This window comes from Myxine glutinosa, chromosome 12 (genome assembly GCF_964187855.1).
Source record: "Myxine glutinosa chromosome 12, kmMyxGlut1.1, whole genome shotgun sequence".
NCBI lineage: Eukaryota > Metazoa > Chordata > Myxini > Myxiniformes > Myxinidae > Myxine > Myxine glutinosa.
This window is the reverse complement of record NC_136272.1, coordinates 90175368-90187586: the sequence shown is the minus strand read 5'-3', so window position 1 is coordinate 90187586 and position 12219 is coordinate 90175368. Positions and strand designations below refer to the sequence as shown.

At 42.9% G+C, this 12219-nt stretch overlaps 1 protein-coding gene across 4 annotated transcripts in view; it reads right to left on the bottom strand.

Moving 5' to 3' along the window:
• Nucleotides 1-796: 796 nt before the first annotated feature.
• SPRED2 (sprouty related EVH1 domain containing 2) overlaps nucleotides 797-12219 on the bottom strand; it is a 162143-nt gene continuing 150720 nt past the window's right edge. For 3 of the 4 annotated variants that reach the window (XM_068132070.2, XM_068132068.2, XM_068132071.2), the window contains one exon: nucleotides 797-6446. In XM_068132070.2, coding sequence (XP_067988171.1) covers nucleotides 5793-6446 — 654 coding nt within the window. In that variant the 3' untranslated portion in view covers nucleotides 797-5792. The remainder of the gene's footprint in view (nucleotides 6447-12219) is intronic. The other variant, XM_068132069.2, reaches the window with a different exon arrangement.

Below are 12219 nucleotides of genomic sequence, written 5' to 3'. Positions count from 1 at the left end.
ATCAGGAGATCTGTGGGAGGGAGAAGGCTGGGGGAGGAGGAGGCATGGGAAGGGGGGTGGGGGGAGAGGAAGCATGGGAAGGGGCGGGGGTTGGGAGAGGTATAAAACACATGGACACTGCTAGGACTTCCAGGAAAGAAGTTGGTATTTCAAAAAAGTGGAGCTGGGGTGAGTTAACGGTGGTAGAAAAGATCAAGGTTTTGGATGGGGGAAGATCATTGATGAAGACCATTGAGGTGGAGATCATTGATGAAGACCAGAAAAAGCACAGGGCCCAGAACACTGCCTCATAAGAGATGGTGGTGAACACCTCTTTTAAAGACCTGGAGGGAGGAGTGGGATTGAAGAGAGTGTAGAAGAGAGTGTAAAGGGTAAAGGGATTGAAGAGAGTGTAAAGGGAGTATAGGGAAGTCATGGAAGAGAGGGGAAGAGGAAAGGAAGTTAGCACAGCCACACCCTCAGCTCATGATGCTGCCCCACAGCCTTGTGCTGCATATGAATGAAGAAGAAGCATAACAGGCAGGGTGATTCATGGGAAGGCAATTGCAAACCACCCAGCATAAACCAAAGCAACAAACTGCCTCGCCAGCACCGACGCTCTGTAACAGAGTATGGTATCCGTACATCAGAATTAGAATGTTAAATTTTCCATCGTCTCCCGATGTTCTTGTAATTCAAATAAATGTTGTACCATCGGTGTCTTCTAACTTCCTCCATCCCGCAGCAGATCTATGTCCATGTTTCTCGTCGATATTACTGAAGAGAATAGAAAATAAATAAAACAAAACAACCCACATTCGGATAGTAAATAAGCGTTTAATGTTTGCACAACTACGCTACATGTACCTTTACACGTTTTATACAAAGAAACAGTTTTACAATCACAGATCATACGAAATAAACAAATTTACAATTAAAATAGAAAATGGAGAATTTGCTTGATCCATGGCAAAAGGATATTGTATTCCTTAATACGGATTTGCATACAGCACCATAAAGCTAATGTGTGGACACATCTGTATCCAAAAGCAGCTTGCATGGACAGACACAGGTTCAACGATCGTATGTACAACCGTTATGGACACGAGACAAAAATGGGATGCATTGTACAAAAGCTACATATATGTCACGTACTATTACTCAAATACTTATTGTGCTTGTACTTTTGATCATGCACAAAATTCGTTTTAGGGTTGTCCACTCCCAGATTTCCACCGCGGATGTTGGTCACCATTTCTTACGAGCAATGAAAAGAAACGACTTGAACTCGATACAAAAATATACCTTGAATTATACAAACGTGCATCGCTCGTCATGTGACGATTACATGATCAAAATGTCAGCGGACTTTGAAAATAAACGCTCAAGAATACCGACCAAAAATGCTGGAATGGCGTGATAATATTATACTCGGAGATGCAAACTGCATCTTGTTTAATTACCTCCTCAGTACGGCGGGACAAAATCATGGATAAAAGACACGTGTCACGGCTCGTGTACAAAACATCTGCAGTTCAAAAAATCCAATATATAAATATGCGATGAGTATTTTTTTTTTTTTTAATGTACCTGACATCAGAAAGGGTGAGAAAGACTCAACAATGAAGAATAAAAAGAATGAGCCAGTAATGCTCAGAGCATTAAACCGGGTTTAGAGTGCGATTGTTAGAGGTTGAAAGAAGTTACATTTGACATTTAGAAGAAATATGCAAAGGAATTGGCATAGTTTGTAAAATATGGCCGCGAGATTGATCCTTTCTGAAAATTGATCGGTTAAATAGCGTCGAAGGTTGTTGCACTTGTTTTACCGAATGACAGGTAAAAGCAGAAATGTCGACAATTTCACCAATAACTGTAATTCCAGATGCCAAGATCCACAGATGGTGCCCCCAAAGGCTTTCAACATGGATCATCAACTGTTGGGGTTATCCACATATTGTGCACGAAACTTGACAAATTGTTACGCCCTTTCACAATTGCATCCCCTTTTCATACCAATATATAGATGGACTCTTTCCTCCAGCACATATGTAAACGTAAAAGTTCCAAGATGCAAAAAAGTAAAACGACGACGACAAATCATGTGTTTGAGTCAATCGATCGCAAGGCCGATCCATGGGGTTAGCATCAAACAGAGAACCCTCATATAGTACCAGAATAACACGTGTTCATCAGTCAAATCAAGACCGACGTTACAATTAGCAATTTATAACTTTATCAAGACGAGACATTAGCCAGAACGTTCAGCTGTTGCAATTACTGAATGGCAAAACATCTCGAGTCCATACTAGAAACAGGAGTCACAAAAAATGCCGAGATTACAAAACAGATCGAAAAGGAGAACATTTGGAAATGATCAGTTGCTATTGAACCAATTTCGTCGTGCTTTATTGATTAGCTAGAACACATGACAAAACATTATCTTAAAATATCCCTCTATTTATATATATTTTAAGGAGGCAATGCGTCGACACGAGAAAACTCATTTGTTTTCCACCACAGTTTTGGTTTTAGTACAATACCAGATGATCGAAACATAATCTTAATAGCGAGACGGTATAGGCTTTTGGTAGAAAAACAAAAACCAAACTCCAAAACTAGAACGGCACTCGGTAAAGAGCATACCTCCGCCTGGTTGGCCATATCAATCAATGGTGAAGAATCACTTTTTAAAATTATACTAGCTGGATCCGAATCTTCACCAATATTGAATCGAATCGTCTTTGTCAGACACCCAACCTCTCCACCAAATTTCGTCCAAATCCATGCACAACTTTTTGAGATATCCTGCTATGTATCGTTTTTGGCCCGATCTCCCAATGGTGAAGAATTAATTTTTAAAAATTCTAGTAGCCAAATCCGAATCCGGATATTCACCAAAATCTAATCATTTCGTCCTTGTGACATACGCTACATCTCTGCCAAATTTCGTCCGAATCCGTCCATAACTTTCTGAGATATTTTCTTCACAAACGGACAGACAGACAGACAGACAGACAGGGGTGAAAACATAACCTCCGGACTTTGGTGGCGGAGGTAATAATGCCATATTTCATTAACCGGTGTAACTAAGCAATAATTGAGGGAATACCCTGCCGGCGAAACGATAATTTCAGAACGCTCCGGCATGCACTCGATCCACGGCAATTACATGGACGTTTTGGACGTGGTTACAATTGGTCCCATTTGCCCACGAAACCCCCGCCCAAGCACCGGGGGCATCCTGAAGCAGGACGGCAGGGGATGGTCCGGACACTTTGAATCACTTCATCACCTGTAGCTGCCCAAGTCAAGGTGGAAAAATATAAAAAGGATGAAATTACCCTATTTGCTCCCAGCACTTGTACAGACTTGCTCGATTGGATTTCACAAGAAGACTCGCAAGAACGGCAAGAAATAACACCTGACCTTAAAAAAAATAATCCGAAAATATAACATCGTGGATGTAGAAAAGTTACACAAAATGCGTAGCACTTCTAAGGTCAAAGTTCATAAAGAATGAATGCAGAATGTATTAGCAGCACCAGAAGGAAAACCATGGTATGTAGCCACAAATGCTACATAAACTATGGAAAGATTACAAAAAAAGACAAAATAGACAATGAGTCAGACAATTAAAAACAAAAACTCAAAACGCATGGGCCGACAACCACGAGCTCAAAACTAAAGCATTTGTTGATTAAATTTGCGTCTAAAATGATGTTTTTGCAAATTCATGAGCAATTTGAACAAAATCAGTGCATTCTTTATTTACATTAAGGAAGCAGAACGTGTGCCTCGTTTTAACAGGTTTGAAAAGGTGATCCTGGACGTTAGCTGCCTCGAGAAGACGCCTTCCCGCACCTACCTAGCGTCTTCAACAGATTCTTTATACTGTTCAAAAATACCGATTTCTTAACCACGTTGAGCTCTGCTTTCAAAGCAAGTGAGGACGTACAAAATGGGCTTTTCCAAAAAATATTTCCACAGTTTGGCAAGCACGTGCACGATGCCCGAGGAGGTAGCCAAGGTGGAAATGAAGAATAACTGCCGTGGTGTTCACCTGCAAAGATTACTCGGGAGGAATCGGGGAAACGATGGCATTTCTAAAGTGCCGAGTTGAACTTTGCATCAGCGTGAAGGTGTGGTACCAATGATGGTGGGAGATGGGTACGGGTTGGGTGGGCAGGTGTCATATTCAGTGCTTTCTTGAGATGGAAACATTTACAATTCGCAAACCTCAAGGTTCAAAAGAAGACAACTCAAGGGCAACAATGTAGTGGAACTACTTTTAACGATACCCACAATTAGACGGCTACCTTTCCATCACGACGAGTGTCCAAAAATATGACATCATATTCCCATCGTTTATACTCATCGGTGCAAGTGTTACTTGTGGAAAGATCAATACAATTAAAAAATCGAAAGAAAAAGTAAATCCTCGATGTTGGACAAGACACGAACCATGACAGTTTTCATCCGATCAGTACCTACATCAAAAAAACAAACAAAAACAAACCAATATACAGTACATCGTCAAATAATGCAAAATCAAAACGTAAATCGCATAATAAATACACAAATAAGCAAAATAAATAAATGGAAATACAAAATAAATACAATGCATATTATGGCGCATGTACACGTTAGGTCCGTACCTGCAATTCCACGTTACGCCGGCTTACCGATCAAAATACGTACAAGTTATCGGATGAACGTAAAGCAAGTGCCAGAGGATGAGGCATCTAAACGAGCTCGGGTTTAGCAGGTATTAAGTGTTTTCTTTTCCACATATCACCTGGGAATTCCGTTCGGAAGGTACCCACTTTCCCGAGGAAATATAAACGTGATGCCGACACCACAACCGCGATCGTGATGCTTGCACCCCAACTCTCGATGCATTTTTTTTGCTAAACAGCTTTGATTTTCATTTCAAAAAACTTGTACAGATGAGTATATGCAATAGGAATACGATGTCATTCCTTTTGCAAAGTTCCATTCTTTCTCTCTGCATCTGTGCCAGGGAGAAGTGAGGGTACATAACTTGATGGAATGATTTATTAGTGTTACAAAAACAGTAGTGAAAGGTGTCCTCGTCCTCAAATGTCGTTCTGCGGTGTAAAAGGCAATCGTTGAAAGGGCTAAATGGTGAGCGTCTAAATGCGAGCCTCACGGCCATTTTGAACCGTCTCGGTGCTGCCACCTATCGAAATTTAATGGCAATAACAAGGAAGTAGCAGAATGTGCAAACAAACACACAGACTTCGGTTTTATCCGAAACCACGTGATTATGTCAAAAGAGCCATTCCTTTTGGGGTAACCCTCCATTAGTTTTACGTCATCGTATTCCGACCATATTACTAATGTCACATTGTTTAACTTTTGTTTCAGTTTGAATTGAGCAAATTGCAAATTAAATGAGCTGATACAGAAAAGGCAGTTGTGTTAGATGTAAAAACACACTGTGACCCTCGATACTTGCAATTAGCATGTTCGTAACCTTGTCAGGTAGTACTGTGGTTGAGCTTGAGAACTTTCCAACACTGTAATCAAAGTATTTAAACAACAAATGTATCCCGACTTGGAGGAGGTCGTTTTGTCAGAGCTCCACTGTGCATACGCTATGAAATAACATTACTATATGTTACTGGATGAAGACATGAACAAATTGTAAAACAGATGCAAGAAAATAACTGAAAGCAAACAAATACAAGAGATAACAAAGATAATACAATGTTCCACTTGCCTAGGAACGATGTGCAAGAGTCAGAGGAGGGTTAAAAAGCCCCAGTTCACCTTTTCTTGGTACCCTTTCACATGGCCTTGTGTAAGCCACCACAGCATCCACAACGTACCCCACAGCTATAGCAGGCGCGTAGTGGGAGGTAGCAACACATACAGGGTGCTATGAGGGAAAGTGCGGCCAGCACAAACCAACGCTGGCAGGCTCGCCCGTCGCCCGCCTCGCCACCGTCACACGAGCAAGGGTCCGTATACTCGCCCTCGGGATCTGACATGCAATGGTACAGGACAGTTTCTGCGCACAAAATGCAGCTCGCACGCTCGATGCACCGATACACAGGGTCAGGTGCGTCTGAGCAGCGCCTGCGGCGGCCTGGTCGCACTGGGTCGAAAAGCTCCCCGCAGTAAACACAGCGCGTACGAGGCAGGGGTACCGAATCCTCAGGACTCGGTGAATGGTGTCTTGACCGTCCACTCAGGTCGTCCTTGTCTTCTTGCCGTGTTGCGTAAGGGTACGTATACTCGTGCTTTTTGACTACCGTGCCGTGCGCAGGTCCTGAGCTGTGGTCCTGCGTCTTCTCAAAGTCACCGTAGGAGCCTCCATCGTCGGTTTCGAGTTCCTGCCTACAAGGCGCCGTGTGCCGATAGTCTTCATAGCCACGTCGCAGCCACCGTTCTTCAAGAGGATTCATACGCTCCACATGCTCTTCAAAACTCACGACCTTCTGTGTGACAATAAAAATTACGATCAACATAAAAATGCTGTTACCTTCACAATAATAAGACATGTATTCGTGCACGTGGAGTCTTTGCAAATGTGTTGATTAATGAATTGAAAAGAAAGGTACAAGTGTATACACTGATCATAGGGGAATAACAACCGGGAATTAGTGCAACGCGATGCCCTCGGTCATCACATCACATGACTCCAGAGCCAACAATGATGACAGTGAAGAGTACAATCAAGTAAATGTACAATCAAGGATGTGCAAGAGCAACAGTCGATACGACAGCAAGCCTCCTTCCTAGGCCCATCGTATACCCTCCCACACTCCACCGTCCCCCACCAGAGCCTTTGTCCAAGAGAAAGTTGGTAAAGTGTCTTTGGTAGATCAGAACGTGAAGTCCACAAGCCTGATAAACTGATCGACAGCAAAATTAAAGCTTATCAATCCAAACACAAAGGTCGACAGTCACCTCAAAATGATCCCATCCCCCATTATCTAATAATGTTTGGGTTGGCCAGTGTAGTATTCCCAATGGAACAAATTGATCATGATATTGGGAACCCAGGTTCAAATCCCATGTGTATTTGCAAGAATAGTATATAATTGACATCATTCTCGACAAATGACTTTGCAATCCATGTTAAAGTACACTGATGTTTACTGATGCCTTTGTCCTGTGTGTCATTTATGTTGAAGCTCTTCCCTGTACCTGGAATAAATGTTAAAACTTGCAAATGATGAATGTACAAGGTTCTACCATCAGCGCTAAATCACTCTTTAAAAAATTAATAAACAAACAAGCAAAAACATCCCCCACACTCACTGCATATTCGTCATCTTGGGATGCCAAAATATTAAATCAAATAGACCCAAGAGGGCTGACGGTCATCTCTTGTGGTTGTAGTTCAGACCTCTACTGATTGGGGGGATCCCCTGATCCCCTGAGAGTCCCCCTGGTCCAAAAAAATATATATAAGACTGAGCGATCCTGTGGACCATCGAGTGGAAGAGCTCAATTGGGTTTCAGAGCAATCAGTTCATAAATAAGGAACAAGTGGGGACCCGAAGTTTCAGGTCATAACCAACCGACCCCCACCCCCCCTTAACACCCTCTCACCCCCAATCCCGCCTTGGTCCGAAATCGAAAAATCGAAGCCTGGATCATTGCGCAGGCCATCGAGTATAAGAACTGTATCAGGTTTCGGAGCAATCGGTTGGTAAATAAGGAGAAGTAGCGATCCAAATTTTGGGGGGTAGTCCCCCCCACCCCCCATGATCATTTAGGGAGCCTTTGTGGGGTAGCCCCCTCCCCCCATTGGAGCCCGCATGATCCAAAATCGAAAATTCGAAGCCTGAGCGATTGTGCGGGCTACTATCTTGTGTTCATTGGTCAAGTTTCAGAACAATCAGCTGATTGATAAGGGAGGAGCAGCAAAAATTGCAAAAACGTCAAGGGACAGACTTACGGACAACCGGACGATATATCCAGACATCACAACCAATTCTATGAGTTAATGTCTTCGATAATCAAGATGAGATGTCCTAAAAAATGTATAAGTCTACGCTGGCAGGATGGCCCAGAGGTATTTATACTCACCTTTGGGTCGTCTTGCCTGGGTTTGACTCCGACCCAGCTATAAACGCTCAGCTTGGTGTTTCGCATTCAAGGCAATTCAACAATGTGTGCTCTGCACTGGTCAATCGTCATTAAGGGTCGCACAGTGTATTTCGTGAAGAGTAGGCGAGTTAACACCGGCACCCCCATCAAATTACAAATTCCTCCCATGACTGACAGTTGGGAAGGAAACGGCAAACCACCCATTAAATAACCCTTCTCAAGTGATTGCTTCAGCTACATTAGTCTTCTGTCAAGAGAATGATATTGTACATTGATGATGAGAACAATGACTCAAGATTAAATCCAGGAATAACAATTACTTTAGATTATCTTACTATAATTCACCAAATGTCCGTCCGTCTGTCCGTTCGAAGGTACCGTAAAAACTGCTGAACCGATCGCAAAGATATTTTGGGTGGGTAATCCTGGGATCTCCAGGAGTAAAATAGGCTATTTAGTTTTCCCAATTTCAGCTTTGGTCTCCAGCATTCTCAGGTTTGGACTCCCGCATAACATTTGCGTTCGCATAACATTCATTGTGACGATGTTTTCATTGTGACGATGTTGTTTTCCAGGGTGCCGCACAAACGGCTGCACCGATCGCTGCACTGATCGAACTCGGTGACCTCGGACAAAGACCTTTTATAAGGACACGGGTTGAATCCCTGCTTGAGAGAATTCTAACCCATTTCAACTGAAGGAAACACGTATCGGGAGTACATACGACATAGCGATGGTGAACACGATTATCGATCACGATTCACGATCATCACGATCATAGTGTATCGATCACTGTGGGACATTTGGTGAATTATAGTAAGATACTGTTTAGATTTTGATGATTTGCGTGTGATATGATTCAACGGATGTTTATATGAATCGTTTAAAATAAAAAAGCCTTCAATTTCTGATATTTCACCTTTTCATTTGGGCCTCCCAATTGAAGCCCCGCCCGTAGGGCGGGTACCGTTGCTAGTTTATTAAATGCTGCATTGTACTTCTGGATAATCAGTGATACTTTCAGGAATCCAAAATTATTCCAAACTCTGAATGAACTAGATAGAACAACACTCGGTACAGCGCATCCCTCCACCAAGCTCAACGGTTTACGTTTTGTTTTCCAATGATAGGCGAGATTTGGATCAAGACTTGAATCAAAAATCTAATCGGCTTGCTCTGGTCACCTACCCATCCACCAAGTTTTGTCATAATCCGTCCAAAACTTTTTGAGATATTGTGCCATGTATCGTTTGTGGCCTATCACTCAATCGTGAAGAATCACCGTGCATCCATTTGGCTGAAAAATGACAGAAAAATAATTTTATCCAGATCTTCACCAAAATCGAATCGATTCATCCTCGTCACACACCCAAACTGTCCACCAAGTTTCATCCGAATCCGTCTATAACTTTTGGAGATATGCTGCTCACAGACAGACAGATAGACTTATGGCATAATGGCTTTTAGTGTAGCAGCATAGCAAACCTGTTGTGCATTTTGTGATACAAGCACCAAATTTGGCACAAATGTACATTAATATGTTGCGAACATTTTCAGATATTGGGCCACTTGAAATTCCGTAATTTTTTTTTTCAAATTTTTTCAAATTTCGTAATTTCAAATTTTTCGGGTGACACCGTCACAATTTCGGTCTTCGAGGCCGGCCGATATAGTGGGGCGGCTTAGCCCAAATATTCAAAAGAATTGTGCATTTTGTGATACAAGCACCAAATTTGGCACAAATGTACATTAATGTGTTGCGAACATTGTGTGGTCAGCAATGAAGACGAGAGTCTGAATTACATGTATGCAAAAGACCTTGTGAACCAGTGAAGCAAATACACGGGTAAGCATGAATTAAATCTAGGGCATGATATAATTTCCATGATGTTTACCTCTACACTCAATGGTGGAAGGAGGTAATGTTTTGATCCCAGCTTGTCTGTATGTCTGTTAGTCCACAAAATTCCAGACAAAGCTTGTAGTAGTGGTAGTTGTAGTGGTAGTGGTGATAACAGAAATTGTTATATAGAACTGAACTTATATTATTATTATATGCAGAAAATAACTTCATTTCTATATGCCCTGCAGTGGACAGGTTAATTGGTTTATGCACTGAAGGGGTCACCCTGGTGTGCACTGCTGTGTTCTGCCTCACTGAGTTGTTCAGGTATGATGTACTCAGCACAAGCTTCCGGTCGGCCCGGAGGTGGGGGTGCGGGGCCTGTCACGGAACGTCAAAACAAACGGCCTGCCGGGGCCGCCCAAAAGTCGGGCGTGAGGGGCGCGTCCACTAATGGAACGCCTCTCGCTTCCCAGATCGAGGGCCACGTGGTCAGGAGAACCTCGTCCCTTCCGGTCACACTTTGCCTATCGGCCGGCCTCGAAGACCGAAATTGTGACGGTGTCACCCGAAAAATTTGAAATTACGAAATTTGAAAAAATTTGAAAAAAAAAATTACGGAATTTCAAGTGGCCCAATATCTGAAAATGTTCGCAACATATTAATGTACATTTGTGCCAAATTTGGTGCTTGTTTCACAAAATGCACAATTCTTTTGAATATTTGGGCTAAGCCGCCCCACTATTTGGTGATGCACATTTCTGATTACACCAGCACCAACACAAACATAACAACTAGAACAAATATTCTTACTTCTCCTACTACTACCACTACTAACACCACCACCACTACATTTTCCCCCAATTATTGCCACCTACTTGTGGGGTATGTGGGGAGGCAGGGAAAGTTTTCCAGCGAAGCCTTTCACGAACTGGCTGACCAGATCAGACACCATGGGATCTTTAACGTCCACCAACAATCATTGCTGGCAGGCGAGTCCTCCAGCTTAACGTCCTTTCGACGGACGGTACATACATGTATGACTCTTCCTGCACGTGAAACACCAGGATGACAGTTTTCAGTTGGATTGATATTTGATCCCAAGTTAGACAACTCGAAGGTGAGTTCGCTACCTGTAGGCTATCCTGCCAGCCCCTTTTTGATTACACAACAGGTATCGCAGCAATTACACAATCAGAATCACCCGGAAAAGGTAAGTGTCATAGTACAGACCTGAAAAAGTTTTAATAAATCACTTGTCCGATCTTGTTTGCCAATGAATGCATTAAACAAATTCTGCCTCCTGGGTTTTTCTGTCTAAAATGGTGCAAATCCACATCAACAGTGAAAGTTCCCAAAAACTGAAATCTTTCCTTTGCCAAACCAGGAAGCCTGTTTGGAAATTTTCACACGTTGTTTCTTATCTCAAAATTAAAACTTCCTCAATGAAAGGAAACACAATTCCCACCAGAATTACTTCCTTTTCTGCACCATGGCCCATGGAGAAGACATTGCATCCTTGCAGGCTTCCTAATCTCAAACTCGAACATTCACCTTTCATTTAAAAAACATTTGGTACACAGAATCGAGGCTCATGTAAGAGCTAACACATTGAACATGAAAACATGCACAGACACATAAAACATGCAATGAAGGCAGCGGGAGACAAGAGGGGGAGGGAGAGGAAAGCACACAAGCACAACAACAGTAGAGAAGAGGGACGTCGGTAGATCTGTGGAAGGGGGAGGGCTGGGGGAGGAGGGAGGGGTACATGGTATGAAGCAAATTAACACTACAAGGAATTTCAGGAAAGAAGTTGGGGATTTAAAGAGGCAGATTTGGGGTGTTTTAATGGGGGTAGAAAAGACCAAGGTTTTGGATGGAGGAAGATAAGAGATGGTGGTGAACATCTGTTTTAAAGACCTGAAGGGAGGAGATGGATTGAAGAGAGAGTGGGAGATTGTTCCAGAAGCGGGAGAAAAGAGGAATGAAAGAGTGAAAGTGAGCAGAGAGTCTTGATTTTGACAGTTTCACCAGAAGAGGGTTGCTGGCAGATCTTGTGCGTCCTGCGGGAATATTTGGGGGCAGAGCACAGACACAGCAGGTGGAGCAAGGCCGGAGAGGAGTCGGTAGAAGACAAAGACCACCTACCTGCCTGTGGTGAGAGAGAGTGAGAGAGTGAGAGAGAGAGAGAGACAGAGAGAGAGAGAGAGAGAGAGAGAGAGAGAGAGAGAGAGAGAGAGAGAGAGAGAGAGAGAGAGAGAGAGAGAGAGAGAGAGAGAGAGAGAGAGAGAGACCCCTAGAATCAG